The sequence below is a fragment of the Mytilus trossulus genome, chromosome 10 (assembly GCF_036588685.1).
Source record: "Mytilus trossulus isolate FHL-02 chromosome 10, PNRI_Mtr1.1.1.hap1, whole genome shotgun sequence".
In the NCBI taxonomy this organism is placed as follows: Eukaryota; Metazoa; Mollusca; class Bivalvia; order Mytilida; family Mytilidae; genus Mytilus; species Mytilus trossulus.
Genome location: NC_086382.1, coordinates 76,041,855 through 76,065,218, shown reverse-complemented (window position 1 = coordinate 76,065,218; position 23,364 = coordinate 76,041,855). Strand labels below are relative to the sequence as shown.

Genomic DNA, 23,364 nt, shown 5'->3' with positions numbered 1-23,364 from the left:
ATCAGTGTCCGTGTGTGCTTTTATAGTCTGCATCAGTGTCCTTGTGTGCTTTTATAGTCTGCATCAGTGTCCTTGTGTGCTTTTATAGTATGCATCAGTGTCCTTGTGTGCTTTTATAGTCTGCATCAGTGTCCTTGTGTGCTTTTATAGTCAGCATCAGTGTCCTTGTGTGCTTTTATAGTATGCATCAGTGTCCGTGTGTGCTTTTATAGTCTGCATCAGTGTCCTTGTGTGCTTTTATAGTATGCATCAGTGTCCTTGTGTGCTTTTATAGTCTGCATCAGTGTCCGTGTGTGCCTTTATATGATTGATAGGAAATATGTCAAAGAAACAACAACCCTACCAAACTGAGAAGAAAACAGCCGAAGGGCACCTATTGATCTTGAATGCAGCTAGAAAATGCCGCATCCGTAGGTGGACATCAGCTTGCCCCTAAAACAAAGATGTGTACAAGTTCAGTGAAAATTGACGTCATACTTAACTGCAAAAAACATATGATTGAACTAAAATATATATAAAAAAAAATGAACCTTATTAAGACTTACAAAGGTCAGAGGCTCCCGACTAGTCCATAAGATATCGTAATCAGAGATCTATTTTATTTATTTTGTTTTTTTTTGTTATCGTTGTATTTTGTTCTCCACCGAGTTGTCTTTCTTCGACTTTTAATTTTTTATTGAATTATTTTTTTCTACATGTGTTCCGACAAGATTTATCTGGTTGTGTAGTGGTTTATTCTGTTCAAATTTTACTGTTACATTCTGACTGTCTTCAGTATGTTCACGGTGTTCGAAAGGTTTGTTCCTGTATAGATTTTATTAGTTATAACATGATGAATCCCGGCCAAATATTTCTGGTAGGAACTATTGAAGATAATAACATCTGTCTGAACTTTTTTTAATGTTTCATTTTATTATATAAGTGTTTTTCTGTTACAAATCATGATGTATCGTTTTATGTGTACATGTTATGCTGCCCATGAAGGGCCCTTGATTGGAATAATAAATATTCTTATTCTTATTCTTTTGTCAAATTTTGATAAGTTCAAATATGCTAAATATATCGAAATCATGTCTTATTTATTTTCTATCATATTTAGATATTTTATTTTCAAGATAATGTTCCCTATTCTTTTTAGCAGAGAATTTTGCTAATCAAACGTTTTAATCACAGTCCTTTGTAGGTCAAACTCATACAACCTCATACGTTGGTAAGCAGTGATTCCAGTGTCATTCCATTCAATTAATATTTCTAACCACATAAAAGAGATGAATAAATTCAGGAATCCTCATAACGCAGCCTTTTTTTATTTTCTATTATATATTTTGCGTAGATTAATTTTTGTGGTTCCCCACAGGATATGCGGTTGATGCACGAAGCAACCGTATACAGAGTGTACGTGCTACATTGGAGTGGTTTTAATTGCTTTCAAATGCCAATCTGGTCCTATTGAGTTTAAATTTCAGTGCAACTTATGCCGTGCCATCAATATGGTTATCAGGATAAATTTTTCCTGGAATTTTAATATGAAATTAAAGTGTAAAAAGGGAGATATTATATGACTGCCAATGAGATAACTCTCCACAAGACCTTTTTGTCAGTAACATACTTATTCTTCTAAAAGGGAATGTGGTTTATTATACAACTATGGTTTATTATACAACTATATATTATTGTGCAACCGTAACGTATAATTTGCCTTCTTTTATTGATAAACAGTTGCAACTCACGAGTATAGTCTCTATATTGTTTGTTCCAATAGATGTTTTTATGTCAATCTTTGACTATAACTAAAATCCACTTGTAATTTAGGAGTGGATGTGGTTAGATAATAACCGCTAACGCACAAATAATTACAAATAACCACTACGCTTCAGTCAGCAATCGTGTTTATACTTTAAATGCTATTTTTGTATTTATGAGTTCTTTACCTCCTATATATATATATATCTTTTTGTTTTCCGGTGTCAGTCGTTTTATTTTATTTCTAACAGTGAACAGATTTTGGACTGAAATGCTACTATAATTGAAGAAAGACAACTCATACTTATAAAAATAAAAAGGCATGAGCCAACTATCTATTCGAGTCTAAATGAATTGCATGTATACACATCGCTATAAAACTGACACTATAAGTGCGTCTGTTGCCGCTTAACGCTAAGTCTTGGTACCCGGATGTCCATAAAATTTATCATTGCAAGATTTCTTAGACAATTTTTTTACTTGAAATTTTTTTTTCGGACTGCTTTGAACTTTTGTTATATTCACGTATAGTTGCGTGGTTTTTATAAAAAAGAAAACGACGCTTCTCTTCACTACATGCACTTTGACATACAGGGCTCTTAACCACAATCTTTGGACATTTAAATGGTGCAGCTCTATCCAGACACTCTAATCAACACCAACTGAAGTGGCATTGCAATGTAAAAATGCACTAACCACTTCAGGTTATATGTCAACGTGTTAATTAAATTATTAAGCATAAGAGCATTTATTTTATTAGAATGCATTACATTGTTGGAAAAACATCTAGTTATATTCAATATATATTTCAATTTCACTGCTCAAATTACAAACTTAATGTTAAAATGATAATAAGTTGCTTCCCTTTTGTAGCGTAGAATGAAGCAATGTAAGTTTTTAAGGTCATTATATATGAACAAAATCATGATGATATTTTAAATTACCGTATAATCTTACACCAAATATAATTGTCAATATATTCTTTTTCAGAATTTATTTTCATGTAGAAAATTTAATTATGATTTACTTTAACTATGGCATTTAACTAAAATCTATCTGAAGATCGTTCTGAGAGCGCTTCAAATATCTGACATCCTTGACGTTAACGGAAGTGGCTTTACAATGTGACATGCGCTAACGACTTTAGGTTATATGTCAAAGTTTTAATTAAATTATTAAATAAAATTTGAAATTTAAAACTCGGTAAATACCTGTAACCCATTTAAAATTCAATTTTTCTTTTATATTTTAGCGTGTTAAAATTCATAAAATTTAACCTTGCTAATTTGTAAGTTTGACATATGAAATAATTAAAGTCTTGCTAAACGACTGTTAAGTACAAAATTAATTTAAATATTCAATTATCATGCTATTGTAAAATTAGAGGGAACTAACACATAAAGGAACGCGAATCATATTTCAAGCTTTAAAATCGTCATTTATATGATATACCAAAATGATTGAAACAAATGCAGAAAACAAAATAGTTTCTCCATGTGTCTTACAGTATACAAGAGACATACATGTGTCTTACAGAATACAAGAGACATACATGTGTCTTACAGAATACAAGAGACATACATGTGTCTCTGATTATACAATGTAGTTCAGACAAAACATTTTCAACTTGAGGCGGGTGATAGAACTCATCTTGTGTTTTATAACTTTATTTATTTTTGATGCAGTAAAATTAAAATGTGATGCGTTGAAAATACTAATTGACAAAGTAATGATCAAGTGAATTTATGAAACATAAAAATAATAATGGTTAATATAAATTATGTCCCCTCGAGACAATGTCGCGTGCCGTCTCTATATTTTTAATATTTTCACTTCAATGACTTTCAACATTTTGCCGTGAGACAACTAAATGATACGCCATTTGATAAAAGCTTGACATGTTCAAAAATACATACTATAGCACATATATTAGTCCAAAAAACATAATCGTTTCCGTAATATGGCAAATGGGAGAAGTGGAACATATTTTAACAAATTCAGTCATTTGATAACATATATTTAAGACAAAACAAAGGATTAAAGACAGTAACTTTCAAAGTATCGTGTCTTCAACGCACAGCAACATGTGACATGATGTTGATGCCAAGTAAAGATGACACAAGACATCTATGTCTTCCACAAGTGTTATGATAAATTATGCCACGTTTCAGGAACAATAATAAAAACTGAATGTATCTACATAGATAAATAAATAAGCAAAAGCAAGACAGTGTTTAGAAAATCGACTTTAAGCTATATTAAGACTAAATTAAAGGCTCCTTCAAAATACACATGACTGACATATATTATACATTAATGTTTTAGTTGAAAATATTGACATAAATGTTAGTGGGTATGCAATTGGCATAGGTCTGTATTATTCGTCATATGTTTATGTCGATTCATCATCTCTTTGTCAAGCACTGTAAAATTTGATACACAACACGGATTAGAATGATACACAATAACGTGATTTACAATGATTCGATAAAACAGCTTTAACGTGACACTAGAACAACATTGTTGTAAAAGGTGACAAGAGTTTTAATTCCTCGTGTCAACAAGTCTACCAGTTTGATTGTTGACTACAGGTTTTATAAAGAACCTATCAATTAATTTCAGGTAGGTCAATGACGAATCAGTATTTCTGTTTTAATAACGGTACAAATTAACAAAACTGTGAAGTGTATTAATCCGCCACCATTATCGCGTTTCGCGTGGCACATGTCAAACGTAGGTGTAATAACGGTCTAGTGTGTCAACAACATGTTTAAATAAAACATAGGTACATCATGTAACCGTTAAACAATTTAACACTTTTGAAATTTAATACACGTTAACTTAGTAGAAACAATGAATGAACCGGAAGATCAAGTGCTAAAGTAGAAACAGTAAAGAAACCGGAAGATCAAGTGTTGGTTAACTCCCTTACATCAGTAATCAAATATTGATACAAGATTAAACCCGACACAAAATATACAATTAAACGAAATTAAACGATCAATTTAAGCTCTTTGAAACAATCTTGATGTTTCTATTAAAATGGCAAAACTATGATATAAATTTAAATACACCTCAATCATGACTTGATAGCTCACACCATTACTAATTATTAATGTTGTGAGCTATCAAGTCATGATTCAGTTGTAAGTAATGTTGTGAGTTATCAAGTCATGATTCAGTTGTAAGTAATGTTGTAAGCTATCAAGTTATGATTCAATTGTATTTGAATTTATCTCATAGTTTTGCCATTTTAACATCTTTTGAATTGTTTTACATTGTCTTATCGGGGCCTTTTATAGCTGACTATGCGGTATGGGCTTTGCTCATTGTTGAAGGCCGTAATGTGACATATAGTTGTTAATGTTTGTGCCATTTTGGTCTTTTGTGGATAGTTGTCTCATAGGCAATCATACCACATCTTCTTTTTATATGGTTGTAACGTCCAATACCAAATTCAACACATAAAAAGAACATAATAATGCGATATGAATGTGAACTCTGTTTTGTACTTGATCGACACGCTGATACATCCATATGATTGAGTGCTAGCTTCAAAAGCCACAATCCACATAATATATGTCACTCTACAGATTATTCTGACCTGAGTCGGTAAGTCGTTGCAACTCAACATCTACAACGTGAGGCATAAAACCCGTGCAATCAGAAAGCAATTCAATGACACATACAAACATCTAAAACGTGACGCATCTAGTCGCTGTAATCAGAGTGCAATTCAATGACACAGGCATACATCTAAAACGTTACGCATCTAGTCGCCGTAATCAGAGTGCAATTCAATGACACATACAAACATCTAAAACGTGACGCATCTTGTCGATGTAATCAAACTTCAATTCAATGACACATGCATACATCTAAAACGGGAGGCATCTAACTCATGTAATCAGACTGCAATTAAATGACACTCGCATACAACTACAACGTGAGGCATCTATCTCATGTAATCAGACTGCAATTAAATGACACTCGCATAAAACTACAACGTGAGGCATCTATCTCATGTAATCAGACGGCAATGAAATGACACTTGCATACAACTACAACGGGAAACATTTAACCCATGTAATCAGACTATAAGTCAATGACACAAGCATACATCTAAAACGTGACGCATCTAGTCGATGAAAGCAGAGTGCAATCCAATGACATACAAACATCTAAAACGTGACGCATCTAATCGATGCAATCAGACTGCAATCCAATGACATACAAACATCTAAAACGTGACGCATCTAGTCGATGAAAGCAGAGTGCAATCCAATGACATACAAACATCTAAAACGTGATGCATCTAGTCGATGAAAGCAGAGTGCAATCCAATGACACATGCATACATCTAAAACGTGACGCATCTAGTCAATGAAAGAAGAGTGCAATCCAAGGACACATACAAACATCTAAAACGTGACGCATCTAGTCGATGAAAGCAGAGTGCAATCCAATGACATACAAACATCTAAAACGTGACGCATCTAGTCGATGCAATCAGACTGCAATCCAATGACACATACACACATCTAAAACGTGACGCATCTAGTCGATGAAAGCAGAGTGCAATCCAATGACATACAAACATCTAAAACGTGATGCATCTAGTCGATGAAAGCAGAGTGCAATCCAATGACACATGCATACATCTAAAACGTGACGCATCTAGTCAATGAAAGAAGAGTGCAATCCAAGGACACATACAAACATCTAAAACGTGACGCATCTAGTCGATGAAAGCAGAGTGCAATCCAATGACACATACAAACATCTAAAACGTGACGCATCTAGTCGATGCAATCAGACTGCAATCCAATGACACATACACACATCTAAAACGTGACGCATCTAGTCAATGAAAGAAGAGTGCAATCCAATGACACATGCATAAATCTAAAACGTGACGCATCTAGTCAATGGAAGAAGAGTGCAATCCAATGACACATACAAACATCTTAAACGTGACGCATCTAGTCGATGAAAGCAGAGTGCAATCCGATGACATACAAACATCTAAAACGTGACGCATCTTACCAATGTAATCAGACTGCAATTAAATGACACACGCATACATCTACAACGTGAGACATCTAACCCATGTAAACAGACTACAGTTCAAAGACACAGGCATACATCTACAACGTGACGCATCTTACCAATGTAATCAGACTGCCATTGAATGACACACGCATACATCTATAACGTGAGACATCTAACCCATGTAAACAGACTACAGTTCAAAGAAACAGGCATACATCTAAAACGTGAGGCATCTAACTCATGTGAACACACTACAATTCAATGACACAGGCATACATCTAAAACTCGACGCATCTAGTCGATGAAACCAGAGTGCAATCAAATGACACATACAAACATCTAAAACGTGACGCATCTAGGCGATGCAATCAGACTGCAATTGAATGACACATACATACATCTAAAACGTGACGCTTCTAGTTGATGCAATCAAACTGCAATTCAATGACACATGCATACATCTAACCTGTGAGGCATATTACCCATGTAATCAGACTGAAATTGAATGACACATGCATACATCTAAAACGTGACGCATTTGTCGATGCAATCAGACTGCAATTGAATGACACTTGCATACATCTAAAACGTAACACATCTAGTCGATGAAAGCAGAGTGCAATCAAATGACATACAAACATCTAAAACGTGACGCATCTTGTCGATGAAATCAGACTGCAATTCAATGACACATACAATCATCTGAAACGTGACGTATCTAGTCGATGTAATCCAATGACACATACAAACATGCATACATCTAAAACGAGACGTATCTAGTCGATGTAATCAGACTGCAATTCAATGACACATACAATCATCTACAACGTGACGCATCTAGTCGATGTAATCAAACTGCAATCCAATGACACATGCATACATCTAAAACGTGACGTATCTAGTCGATGTAATCAGACTGCAATCCAATGACACATGCATACATCTAAAACGTGACGCATCTAGTCGATTAAATCAAACAGCAATTCAATGACACAAGCATACATCTACAACTTGACGCATCTAGTCGATGAAAGCAAAGTGCAATCCAATGACATACAAACATCTAAAACGTGACGCATCTAGTCGATGAAAGCAAAGTGCAATCCAATGACACATACAATCATCTGAAACGTGACGCATCTCGTCTATATAATCAAACTGCAATCCAATGACACATACAAATATCTAAAACGTGACGCATCTTGTCGATGTTATCAAACTGCAATCCAATGACACATACAATCATCTACAACGTGACGCATCTAGTCGATGTAATCAAATTGCAATCCAATGACACATACAATCATCAACAACGTGACGCATCTAGTCGATGTAATCTGACTGCAATTGAATGACACATACAAACATCTAAAACGTGAGGCATCTAGTCAATGTAATCAAACTGCAATCCAATGACACATACAATCATCTACAACGTGACGCATCTAGTCGATGTAATCAAATTGCAATCCAATGACACTTACAATCATCTACAACGGGAGCCATCTAGTCGATGTAATCTGACTGCAATTGAATGACACATACAAACATCTAAAACGTGAGGCATCTAGTCAATGTAATCAAACTGCAATCCAATGACACATACAAACATCTACAACGTGACGCATCTAGTCGATGTAATCAAATTGCAATCCAATGACACACACAATCATCTACAACGTGATGCATCTAGTCGATGTAATCAAAATGCAATCCAATGACACACACAATCATCTACAACGGGACGCATCTAGTCGATGTAATCAAATTGCAATCCAATGACACATACAATCATCTACAACGGGACGCATCTAGTCGATGTAATCAAATTGCAATTCAATGACACATACAATCATCTGAAACGTGACGCATCTAGTCGATGTAATCAAATTGCAATCCAATGACATATACAATCATCTGAAACGTGACGCATCTAGTCGATGAAAGCAGAGTGCAATCCAATGACATACAAACATCTAAAACGTGACGCATCTAGTCGATGCAATCTGACTGCAACTCAATGACACATACAATCATCTACAACGTGACGTATCTAGTCGATGTAATCGAAATGCAATCCAATGACACATGCATACATCTACAACGTGACGCATCTAGTCGATGAAAGCAGAGTGCAATCCAATGACACATACAATCATCTACAACGTGACGTATCTAGTCGATGTAATCAAACTGCAATCCAATGACACATGCAATCATCTGAAACGTGACGTATCTAGTCGATGTAATCAGACTGCAATCCAATGACACATACAATCATCTACAACATGACGCATCTAGTCGATGTAATCAATCTGCAATCCAATGACACATTCAATCATCTACAACGTGACGTATCTAGTCGATGTAATCAGACTGCAATTCAATGACACATACAATCATCTAAAACGTGACGCATCTTGTCGATGTAATCAAACTGCAATTCAATGACACATACAATCATCTGAAACGTGACGCATCTAGTCAATGTAATCAGACTGCAATTCAATGACACATACAATCATCTACAACGTGACGTATCTAGTCGATGTAATCAGACTGCAATCCAATGACACATACAATCATCTACAACGTGACGTATCTAGTCGATGTAATCAGACTGCAATCCAATGACACATTCATACATCTAAAACGTGACGTATCTAGTCGATGCAATCAGACTACAATTCAATGACACATAAAATCATCTACAACGTGACGTATCTAGTCGATGTAATCAGACTGCAATCCAATGACACATGCAATCATCTACAACGTGACGTATATAGTCGATGTAATCAGACTGCAATCCAATGACACATACAATCATCTACAACGTGATGCATCTAGTCGATGTAATCAGACTGCAATCCAATGACACATGCATACATCTAAAACGTGACGCATCTAGTAGATGAAAGCAGAGTGCAATTCAATGACACATACAAACATCTACAACGTGACGCATCTTGTCGATGTAATCAAACTGCAATTCAATGACACATGCATAAATCTACAACGTGACGCATCTTGTAGATGAAAGCAGAGTGCAATTCAATGACACATACAATCATCTACAACGTGACGTATCTAGTCGATGTAATCAGACTGCAATCCAATGACACATACAATCATCTACAACGTGACGTATCTAGTCGATGTAATCAAAATACAATTCAATGACACAAGCATACATCTAAAACGTGACGTATCTAGTCGATGTAATCAGACTACAATCCAATGACACATACAATCATCTACAACGTGACGTATCTAGTCGATGTAATCAGACTGCAATTCAATGACACAAGCATACATCTACAACGTGACGTATCTAGTCGATGTAATCAAACTGCAATTCAATGACACAAGCATACATCTACAAGGTGAAGCATCTAACCCATGTAATCAGACGGCAATGAAATGACATAGGCATACATCTACAACGTGAGGTACCTAACCTATGGAATCAGACTGAAATTAAATGACACACGCATACAACTAAAAACGGGAGACATAGTCGATATAATAAGACTGCAATCTAATGACACATACAATCATCTACAACGTGACGCATCTTGTCGATGTAATCAAACTGCAATTCAATGACACATACAATCATCTACAACGTGACGTATCTAGTCGATGTAATCAGACTGCAATTGAATGACACATACAATCATCTACAACGTGATGCATCTAGTCGATGTAATCAGACTGCAATCCAATGACACATACAATCATCTACAACGTGACGTATCTAGTCGATGTAATCAGACTGCAATCCAATGACACATACAATCATCTACAACGTGATGCATCTAGTCGATGTAATCAGACTGCAATCCAATGACACATACAATCATCTACAACGTGACGTATCTAGTCGATGTAATCAGACTGCAATCCAATGACACATACAATCATCTACAACGTGATGCATCTAGTCGATGTAATCAGACTGCAATCCAATGACACATACAATCATCTACAACGTGACGTATCTAGTCGATGTAATCAGACTGCAATCCAATGACACATTCATACATCTAAAACGTGACGTATCTAGTCGATGCAATCAGACTACAATTCAATGACACATACAATCATCTACAACGTGACGTATCTAGTCGATGTAATCAGACTGCAATCCAATGACACATGCAATCATCTACAACGTGACGTATATAGTCGATGTAATCAGACTGCAATCCAATGACACATACAATCATCTACAACGTGATGCATCTAGTCGATGTAATCAGACTGCAATCCAATGACACATGCATACATCTAAAACGTGACGCATCTAGTCGATGTAATCAGACTGCAATTCAATGACACAAGCATACATCTACAAGGTGAAGCATCTAACCCATGTAATCAGACGGCAATGAAATGACATAGGCATACATCTACAACGTGAGGTACCTAACCTATGGAATCAGACTGAAATTAAATGACACACGCATACAACTAAAAACGGGAGACATAGTCGATATAATAAGACTGCAATCTAATGACACACACAAACATCTGAAACGTGACGCATCTAGTTGATGCAATCAAACTGCAATTCAATGACACATACAAATATCAAAAACGTAACGCATCTAGTCAATGACACACACATACAACAATCATCTTATAATAGAAAAGCACCATCTTATAATAGAAAACCACCATCTTATAATAGAAAACCACCATCTTATAATAGAAAAGCACCATCTTATAATAGAAAACCATCATCTTATAATAGAAAAGCACCATCTTATAATAGAAAACCATCATCTTATAATAGAAAAGCACCATCTTATAATAGAAAAGCACCATCTTATAATAGAAAAGCAATAAAAAAGACACATAAGACAGCTATGGCGTTCCATACAACTACAACGTAAAGCATCTTACCCGTGTAATCAGACTGCAATTCAATGACACAAGCATACATCTACAAGGTGAAGCACCTAACCCATGTAATAAAACTACAATTCAATGATATAAGCATACATCTCATATTGGTAATTGTGTATCTTTCACGAAGTGAAAACCATGTCCAATGACCCCCCAACAGTACGGTCAAAAGGTGGATGTGGTTGTGCGCCCACAATCATGTTAAACCAAGTCACATTCTCAATGCGCTTACTATGCGAAATATGTTTGCTTGGTTTTATTCATTTTTGTACGGTGACATATAGTTGTTATAGTTTGCGTCATTTGATCTCTGGTGGATAGTTGTCTCATTGGCAATCATTCCACATCTTTTTATTTGTATATCTTCTAAAGTAAGAAGCCTGTTCTTCTTTGTTTGATGTTGGTTTCATTCTGACAAATTTGTTTCAGTTTATTGTTTTGTCATACCGTAGTTTAAATGTTGGGGCTTTTTTTTTAATTGTTCTAGATTTTGTCATTTTGGTGTCTTTTAATGCTGACTATACTGTATTATATACCTATAATTGTTCGGAATGTATGGTGAGCTATAATTGTTGAAGGCTGAGCGGTGACCTATAAATGTAGAAGACTTTGAGGTGACCTATTATTGTTGGAGGCTGTTAGCTGACCTTTAATTGTTGAAGGCTGTGCGTGACCTATATTTGTTGGAGGCTCTATGGTTACCTATGATTGTTGAAGGCTGTACGGTGACCTATAATTGTTGAAGGTTGTGTGGTGACCTATAATTGTTGAAGGCTGTGCGGTGACCTATAAATGTAGAAGACTTTGAGGTGACCTATTATTGTTGAAGGCTGTACGGTGACCTATAAGTGTTGAAGGCTGTGTGGTGACCTATATTTGTTGAAGGCTGTACGGTGATCTATAATTGTTGATGGCTCCATATTGATCTATATCTGTTGAAGACAATATGGTGACTTGTAAATGTTGGAGACTGTTTGGTGACCTACAATTGTTGACGACTGAACGATGACCATAATTGTTATGGGCTGTACGATAATCTATGATTATTGTTTGGGTTATGTGTGATGTTATGTTGCTGTCTGATTTATGTTTACAAATGCTTCCTTTAATTGATACCTAGGACATACATGTAACTATTTCCAGTTCATATGGAGCAACACAATCAAAAATACATAATAATTTATTGATATTTACAAGTAACAATTACAAAAATATATAAAGGTTTGAAACATTTGTTTGTGTATAACGCATTTTGATTCACAATACATATTCCGAGACACTTTATTAACAATGATTTATACAACAAACCAGTAATAAATATGTATATTTCGTTACAACAATGGGTATAACATTTCATTGTTGATTGAGACAATAATCATAGTAAAATTCATCAAAACTAATATATAAAAATTCGTATAAATTGTCAATCGGCAAAAATAATGTTTGTTATACGTCAACCTTTGACAAGGATTTAAGTTATCTCCCTTAATCAAAACTTCCTGTTAGACTGGTAAAGTCTACTAGTTGTTCACTTGACGTGGTTTTGTTTCGACAATTAATATCAATGCGTTCTAGTCAGACTTTGATTTCGACCTTAAATTAGTTAATTACACAGAAACTCACAAAACCTTTAAGCAATAAAATGTCGTAGACAAAAATATCAGCAATGCCATACTGACGGCAATTCTACTTTGCACCGATTTTGCAAAAAAAAACAAATACAGCGACAGAATCATTAACATGATATCGTCTACAAATATATGGTCGTGAACACAACATTCTGAAAGAACAAGAAAATAACAAATGTTCGATGTTTACCCGTGTCAATATATTATACTATATATAACAATAGATTTGTACAACTTTTTACAATAACAAATACACGCACACTTCACACATAAACGTGTGAAAGGAGATCATTAATTTCCTAACGAAATATTGCACTTATTTTTAATTTAAAGACAAATGATTAAGATACAATGAGAATGCATATGATATCAATGGAGAAACATGGAAATATGTAAATGACTTAAATGTTATTCAAATATATTGTGAGGAACCATTGCATTTAATCCTGCAGTTTTCTTGAAAATTGTGAACCAAAATATGTCTAAATATGTGTTTTCGATTAGGTTTGATAGATGCATCGAATTAATGGTCACGAGTGAGTAAAATGAATTCATACACTCGTTTTCTTTTCTTTTCTTTTCTTCTTTTTTTTTTTTTGTTGAAAAGGAAATGCCCAAACTGAATCACTGTTTTTATATAAAAGAAACTTATACCATAATTTAGTAAAATAGGAACACAACTCGTACAGAAAAATATGTGGAAGTTATGGTGGTTTCGGTTGTGTGATTTTTAGACCGAAGTCATCTGTGGTAGATATGTATGTGCATCTGTTATACAGAATCGTTGTTGAAGTTTTTGCTTGTTCGTATTCTGTTTCGTCCATATCAGATCAGCTAATATCTGATAATAAAATGGTCCTCCCCCTTTTTCTCTCCCTCTTTTGTCTTTAAGTTGGTAGAACCCATTTACTGAAATGATCTTAACTTACTAAGACCGACTCAAAATCACGTGGAAAAAAACTAAATTCGGCGTGATCTCTAACTGACACAAATATAACAGCATGATTTATATATTTTAACTTTTCTACGAACAACGATCATGGAAAGTAGACTATTCATAAACATACATTTTGACATAATTGAGCTCTCAAATAAATACTTTCTGATTGTAAATTACAGTAAAAAAACAAGTATATATAATGCCAATGTATAAAACTAGTACATAATGCCAACGTATTTTGAGCACTGAAAGTTAATATGCATTTTAAATGTATAAAAAACTACTTGTAAATTACTAGGTTCACAAACAAATGCCTATAAATGTCCGATCTTGAAATATTTCTGATGAAGATCGCTATTCAAACATCTCCCTGAGCGATATAAAAAATGTGAAATGTTAAGATGGCAAGTTAACAATGGAGATCAATTTCGTTGTTGACATCAACATTTAAAAAATAAACAAAGATATTAATTTCAATTGTCCATCAACACTTCTGGAGAATGTATCAGTTTTCTTCCAAACAAAGCACTAATGTTTCCCACAATGCACCTTTTCTTCACATCATAGTTGTGAACAATTGTTGCTCATTTGGACCCATATCTGGAAGAAAAAAGCATCTTTACTTTATAAATGACGGGTACTCAAAATAAAACACTATTTTTGACATTCTGCACAAAACTTGGCAAACAAACTTCAAGTCATTAGGAAAATCAGCAAGAAACCACTCGAGATTATTGGTCATTAGGGTCCCAGTTATTGTCCAGAAGAATGGACTCTCCAAATTACTTTCCGGGTGACCGGGAATTGACCTGGGGGTACACGAGTCTTAATAATAGGTCGGGGTAGATTGGGGCGATTTTATGCATATCAAGTGAACTTCATCTTTCTCGGTTATTTGACTTGGTAACAATAATGAGGCTTCTATTGTCACGTCTGGAAATATCAAAACATTAAATTTTAAGTTTCATCCGTAAATCTCTTGTTTAGAAAATATGACCCCTGGGGCTTTTATTATTTTCTCTATAGTCATAAAAATGCAGATAAATAGATGAATGATTTGATGGTAAATTGCAGGAAATGAATCGATGTATTCTATTGTTTGGTGGTATGGGAACCTTTACAGAACAAACTGTTGAGTGTTTTTATACAGGAAATATTTAGTTTAAGTATTAACCAAATAGAGACAATACTTCGGACAGAATCAATTACTTTAATAAATTGTCTGAGGCAGGGGTTCATCCAAACTTGTTTAGTCTATTTTGATATAAAATCGTTAGCATTCAAACTTTGTTTTGTTAGTATTGTCTGCCTAACCATGGCTTAACCAGACATAACTTGATATTGATTTTGTATCGATACGACACTCTTTTCAATTATGTCTTAATTAAAGAAATATTGGACAGATTCGTTTATTTCAAGTTGACTCTCAAAAAAAATTTAAAAAAATATAATCAATATTGTAATAAGATCAATCAATAGACCTGTTTTGCTTTTATTTTTTGCTCATTCTAGCATCTGAACGTTAACAATTGTAATCAAACTAAATTATCATCGAAATGCGCATCCGGTTGACCAACATTATGCAGTTAAATGTTATCATCACCACGTTATTAGTGCAGTGCAGGAGCACCTTATTACAATGTGTAATATATATAAAAGATCAAGATACTAAGCTCTTATTTCAAGTTATAATTCCACCAGACTTAATTACAGAAATCTGACCACATCTGTCCAGTTGTTAACACTGATATCGATTTGGACAAAATAACACCACAGATATCAGATTAGAACAAAGTACATGTCAATGACTGTCCACAGGTATAATGACCATCTATTAGGTTTCCTGCATCGTATATCATTTTTATCCTTAATTACACGATGAGGTATAGAACATACAGGTTAGATAGAGAAATCAATCATCTACATGTATCACGGATTACCTTCCTTATACATTACATATATTGATTCCTATGGATACTAATTATTTTATCTCTGGCATAATAATACCTGTCAATCTAATCATTAAGAGCAAATTAAAGATAATTATTCCAATACGATTATTTTTGTTTGATTTGTAAGTACCCTTGTTGTGGAATTATTTTTCAATGTCTAGCTAAATGCTACCCATGCCTTGCTTATACAACTTCCTTGTTTGAAGCTTCATTGTAGCTTTCAGATGAAGAACATCAATAAAGACGATGTTCCTTTCCTGTTTGTGCTTTATGGTGTTGCTGTGAATGTTTGTGTGTATACTGATTTTGTAACACGAAAAGATACCCCACATTCTTTATTTTCTTTCTATTGACTGTCATCTCAACAGTGCAATGTTGTCTTTCTTTATAAAATAATAGTCTATACATTTGTGTGTATTTACCAAAGTCCTACCAACTATAGGAATACAACATATAAACTTTATGCATATAGTATTCACTATATAACAGAAGGTTGTCAGATCTTTAATTTCTATTTTCTACCCCACCCCCAGATAGACTATTGGAATTTGCAGTTTATATGAATACACATCATTATTTATGCATTACAATTGGTACTAAATAATAAACAATATTGCTAAAAGTTACGAACAGTCATTATACAAAACTTAGCAGAAGTGGTAAAATTTCCTTAACTTAGCTGGTTTAAATTATTTAATAAAAAAAAAATCAAAATTAAACTTACCTTTTAATCTACTATTTGTTTTAAAACTGGTGGGTGTCTTCAATAACCAAGCGGCAATGTCTATAAACATTTCGTTCTCGGGCTCGCTCGTCGTGACCTCGGCAGATGTCTCGATGTCGACAGGTTCACTCAATCTAGTGTGTGGTTGAGGAATGTGATCAAACTGAGTATTTGAATTTAACAGTGACGGCGTAGCTTCTGAACTTTGACTTGAAATTTCATCTTCACTACAGTTTTCTATTTTAATATCTGTTGGAGACATACATGAATTGTCCATATCTAATACTGTTTGTAGATATTTTATATAATCAACCGCTCGTCTCAAAGTGTCAACTTTACTGAGTTTTTTATTTTCCGCACCTCCTGGAACGTGCAATCGTAAAGTTTCATATCCTAAATTAATCATTTTAACTCGCCTCCGTTCCCGAGCATTTCTCTTCGACATGACCAGAGGTTTCTTCCCCGCCGATTTCCCTCCAATTGGTTGCTGTTGGTGACTAAACTGATAATTCAACTTTCCATTCGTCATATTTGATCTATTAATGATTTGCAGGTTATCTAATGACTGCAGAGGAGTATCGAAATGCCCGTTTAAAGACAATGTATTTGGCTTAATAAGAACATATTGTTGCAAAATTCTGTTTGCGTCCATCTTTCGCAAATTTCAATCCCGTTATCTTTTTTTTTTAAATAAATTTATGTCGTGTGGCGGTCGCGTGCCTATCCATTATTTTGCTTTTTCATTTTTCCATTGGAGAAGCAGAGCGCGACGACAGATTTAATTTGATTGGCAATTGGAAACTGGAGGGTGGTACTATTCGCGAGTAGACCAGGTAAAAAGGTGACCGCCCACCGTAGCGGCAGACGACAACTTGACAAAGATGTGTATAATGTAGGATCGAAAAAATCGATTTGAAGTATTTGGGGTGTCTATATTTAAATATAAAGTAGAAATAAGCAATATTAATTTTTAACAAGAACATGAGAATCAAAAAATATTATAAAAATCACGTGATTAAAATATTAATTTCTTGCTCAAGTAATTTAGTCTCGTCATGATTTTGACGATTGTAAGTTTACTCTTCTTTTATTGAATGAGAAATTGCGTCGACTATTATTCATCAATTTTCTTTTATTTAAATTAACGTTCTTTATAGTTATCAAATGTATTCTCTAACTTTCAAATGGACTGGCTATAAATTAGTTTGTAGTTCAAATGTACTCAATTGAACAACGGGTGTAAACATTTGATTTAAAATATAAAGGCATTACAGAAGATTTGTATAGTGAAGCACGTTTCCAGCAGAGAGAGTTTGGAGACAGTGTTTGTCCGGTCGTGTTTCGTCAATGGTCTTTTTAAACACACTTTCCCGCCCATTTAAAAATCTAATTCATCAAAAGCGTTAATTATTAGGAGGATGTTCTTCTTTTCTCTTACATTAAAATTCTACAGGTGTGCTTAAACAAATATAAACAAACCGAGAATGACGAAACTCATAACACACTAAGCCAATGTTATTGGTACAGTATAAACAAATCTGTTTAGTAAGAGTAAACTTTCAATATTTATTTATTTTTCTTAAAAGTTTGGAAGGCGACAGTAAAGATTTATAGAAGATTATCACCTTTGCAGTATATGATCAGACAATTTACTTTGATACACGTATTTCAATAGGGATCATGACTGTATCCTTTTTAGTTTGTCGCCTCTGTAAAGTTAACACACAAACTACCGCCGACTATTATAATAATAACATTGCCGAGTATTTTCAAAGGTAACATTCATGTCAATAAACCTTAATGTAGATTTAATGTTACGATTTACAAATTTTGTTTAATTTTGACCATATACCGTTTCCAACATCAATCACTTCATCACATAGGGGTTATTATAAGCTTAATACCGTTTGAAGAGAATTACAAACAGTTTACATCAATGGGTTGTGTTTTATGTATATTTATGATATGTATAGTGAAACTATCCTCATAATAGCTATATTCTTAATTAATCTTCGTTAACTATAACTTCTTTCATATTAAAAAAAAAATATTCATAGCAGGACATGATTTAAGCATTTTTTCCTCTTTTATTCCCAGTTGATAAATTCTTATATCATAAAGGTTCAACTATAAGGCGATGTTCACCTTAGATATATTTAGCTATTATTGTCTGTCGTCCCTTAGATCGTCTAGCTCTTAACTGTCCTTATACGTGTTTATATATATATACATCTCTGGCTTTGCATTTTTAGGTTTGACTGTCCCTGCGGTGGAGGTTAATCTAGAAAAGCGTTTCGAATGAGCGAAATGTACGAGAGATATTTACCAATCATTATACGGTAACTCAATATTTCATAATATAAATCATTCATTGAAATTTATTTCGGCTGAAGGTTTTAAATCCTCGCCTGATTACTGATAATTTACAGGAGTTGTCTCGTGTTAATTATCATTGTGGAATATTCGATATGATGTCTAGAGCTGGTTCTCTGCCGACTACTACACTTTGAGGGTAACGTTTAAGTTCAAGCGGATTCCAGTCCATTGGAGATGCACACTCTATCAAGTATACTGTAACGTGTGTTATTTCGGTAATTGAAATCTTTCAAGGTTTCTCTTTACAAAATTTTTATTTAAAATATTTATTTGCCACCCTTATGAAATTAAATCCCAATTATGAACGCCAATAAATATTAATATGATTTTCCTTCTCATAACAAAACATAGAACCACACTTTTTATAATTATTCCATTTTTATAGAATTAAATCGTCTTCTAGCCTAATTATGACGACAACCCAGATCTATTTTGTTGGCGGAACAATACGTTTACGTGCTGCGGTGTCACCATTTAACCATAATGATGCTTGAAGGCATTATGACCAGTGTCACTAAATCATCAAACTATCTCGTTATTCGAGAATACCATTTTTTTATATAAATAAAAGGGCTTCTCGATAATAATATAAGTATTTAATCGTTGACAAAGAAGACCATTTAAGTTGATTATCTTTGTGAATTATCTCCCGACGATTCTAAGCAGCTTTTAAGTTGTATATAATTACGATCATCAAGACTACTATTTTTGTCATATATTTATGACCAATTTTTCCAATTTCTATTCATAATATGACATAGCAGTTAGATGAAATAATTGAAATATATGTTTTTCCTGTCGAGCAAATTCGAGCTGGTGATTATGACAACTTTAAGAGATTTACTACCGTCCGACCTTGTAAATAAGGCGTAGACGGGTTTTATGTACAGACTCACGCGTAAAGGTTGAATTATATAGTATACGGTTCTATGGATTTTTAGAATCCGCCTGAAATATTGCTAATTATTAAAGGAATGCCTGCGACATTCTCGCGTAGGTTGGCTTATATCTTACCCGAATAAAGCAGTCGTTAAATTCTACTGCTCTACGATGCCTACATTGACGCCTTGATGCATAGTCGTCTTTTCAAGCACGAACAATAGGAGAAATTGATTGAAGTGAGGCTGTAGATTTAAAAAAAAGGAGTCGACTAATGCCGCTACAAGGCAGCACTCACACCTGCGAAGTGGTAAGGGATTAGTTGCCATCACTTGTTTCCCAATCCACTATAAACAAATATGGGGCAGATATCATTTAACATGCATTCCTGGACCATATCAAATAAACAGGAACTATTTTGGCATCAGACAAACACATTATATGTAACAGCATAACTGTACCATACAATTTCGCTATTAAACATTAGGCAAACTAGACGTACTTCTAGTTATTACATACACAAAAATTAGAAACAACAGAAGCACTTTTACATTGATAAACATTAGAAACAACAGACGCACTTTAACATTCATAAACATAAGAAACAAACAGAAGCTCTTTTACATTCATAAACATTAGAAACAAACAGAAGCTCTTTTACATTCATAAACATAAGAAACAACAGAAGCACTTTTACATTCATAAACATTCTCAGCACAGAAGCACTACTGCAATGTAGTATTATATTTACAAACATTAGAAACAACAAAAGCAATTTTATATGTATAAACATTCTAGACAAACCAGAAGCACTAAACCAAAATGTAATATACTTTCTCAACTAGACAAGTTTGCCCCCACGAGACCTGCCTCTCTTCAATTTTAATTCTATGCTTGTAAACAAAGGTAATTTTTGTACTTGTCATTTCTGACAATAATATGCAAAGCGAGGGATACCGTACCTCATTAATTATATTGACAACCACCAAAATTACTGCTCGGATTTGAATGGAATTATTGTCGCCATTTTGGTTTCATTACACGGACAATACAAATAATAAGTACTCTTCAATGATAGCTAGCTTTGACTGTTTCTTTATCAAACAATAACAAAATGCTTGAGCAAACTATGGTTTAATCACTAAGCACGTACCAGCACACGAAAGGTCGCGTGTCGTTCTTCTGTTACTCGAGCGTAACCAAGGCATTCAGTGAAATATGATCATTTCTCGTATGCAGAATATGAAATAGGACGAGGCGCATAATTAAACCACAAGAAAAAGTTAGTAATGTCAATATAGAACGGATCCCAAACAATAATCAAAATGCAATGTAATAAATGTATATGAATACAGTTTTAAGATTCATAATGAGATACAAATGTGCCTAAAGGCCAAAAACTGTTAATTTTGTGTTTAAGCGCAAATATTAAAACATTCTTTTTTATATATAAAAACAAAAATATTACGCAGTCGTCAATCTTGGATGAAAGATTGATCCCAATGAACAACTGATTCTTTGAAGGAATAATATAATAAGTGAATTTTCATTAATTAATTGCCCGACCACAGCATTTTTTGTGCAAATAAATTCGAAAAAAAAACGCGCAGTCGTATAAATTAGCAAGTCTATAAAAAAAAATTATTGCTTGTTGCAATACACCTTACAGATCCGTGACGAATTCGATTGGTACAAGTATTTCCCAAAGAAATGATGGGTGTAACCTGAGTTTATATCTAGTAAAAAATCCCTCTAAAAATAGCTTTTCGATGGGGTTACGTACAGATATCCAACCAATGGTGTTGTACAGTTACTTTGATAGACAAACAAATAAAAAAAAGTTCTGAGTCAACTCTTTAAGATTCTGAAATTACAAATTGGAAATGGTGACAAAAATTAAGACTTGAATGATTTACCAAATAAATGCTCGGATATAAAAACAGAGTTAAAAACAAATCGGTTATTGCGAAAATTTGGGTGAAAATTTTGCCAATATTGGTCCAGAATACCAGTTTCAATCGAATATCTAAAGATGAAGCTATTTTGTTATTTGAACAACTGATTAAAAAAAGGTAACAAAACAATTGTTTCTTGTTTCAGTAAATACTTTGTTTAAACTTTCTACATATAAAACAGTTTAGATGTTTTATGCGTAACCGTTTTATTTACAAACGAACGGTTAGAACATTAAAATTTTTAAATCCTGTATTTTCATCAAACTGTTATTCTACAAAAAGGCCAACATTGTGATTGGTAAATAGTATGAAATGCAATTTTTTTGTATAAGAACAAAGTTAAACATTCAGTTTGCTTATCAGATTATATCGACTTCAGGGTTTTAATGTACCTTTGATATCTCTTGCCCCTCTTTGGCAATGGTATTCCAGAATAAATACTGTATTGATTATTATTTCACAAGACAACAAAAACACCAGACCAAAACCAAGACTTATATAGGTGACACACGTATTTATTTTATTTTAAATTATTTTAGTTTCCTTTTTGTTAACTTGCCATTCATGAGTAGTAGCATACATTCAATGGTACATATATCCATAAGAGGGCAATCGACGTTATATATATGGTGGCAACTATAGGTCATCGTAACGCAATCGAAACATATCACAGTTCATAATGAAAATAGATTAAATTATTAAATTCACATAATCTTTAAATAGCACGTACTGTTGAAATAAAGACGCTTTATAAGAAAGGACAGTGCAGTTGTTGAATCATTGTCATAGTGATTTACATATTTTCAATGTTTTGATTAATTGTGTAGTGAAAGTAACAGTCAGTGGACAGTATCATACGTTCTGCTTGCTTATAAATAATAATTTATGAAAAAGCGGAAGGTTGTTTGGAGAAATAGAGAAATGTGTAAGTTATAAATAAAAGCATGAATTTTCTCACACTATATAATAGTACTAATGCCCTGGTACCATCATAAAAAGTTAATCGCCGTGAAATTTGGGTAGCATAGAAGTCAATCATAACATTTGTCGTTTTGTCAAAGACAGCAATCAAATGTGTGTTTTCTTTTTGTAAAAGTTAACTTTAATATCAAGAGGGTTAGATAGGCGTGTCCCTGTCGAACCCTAAACACTTTGTTTGTAATCGGTCACTGTAGGGGATTCTTTGACTACTTATTAAACT

General features: G+C 33.8%; 1 protein-coding gene across 1 annotated transcript; it reads right to left on the bottom strand.

Moving 5' to 3' along the window:
- Positions 1–13,914: 13,914 nt before the first annotated feature.
- Positions 13,915–17,704, bottom strand: LOC134688584 (achaete-scute homolog 1-like). Its single transcript, XM_063549391.1, has 2 exons — positions 16,954–17,704; positions 13,915–14,877 (listed from the first exon to the last, which is right to left on the bottom strand). The coding sequence occupies exons 1-2, from the start codon at positions 17,603–17,605 to the stop codon at positions 14,834–14,836; spliced, it is 696 nt and encodes a 231-aa protein (XP_063405461.1). The 5' UTR covers positions 17,606–17,704; the 3' UTR covers positions 13,915–14,833.
- Positions 17,705–23,364: the final 5,660 nt, after the last annotated feature.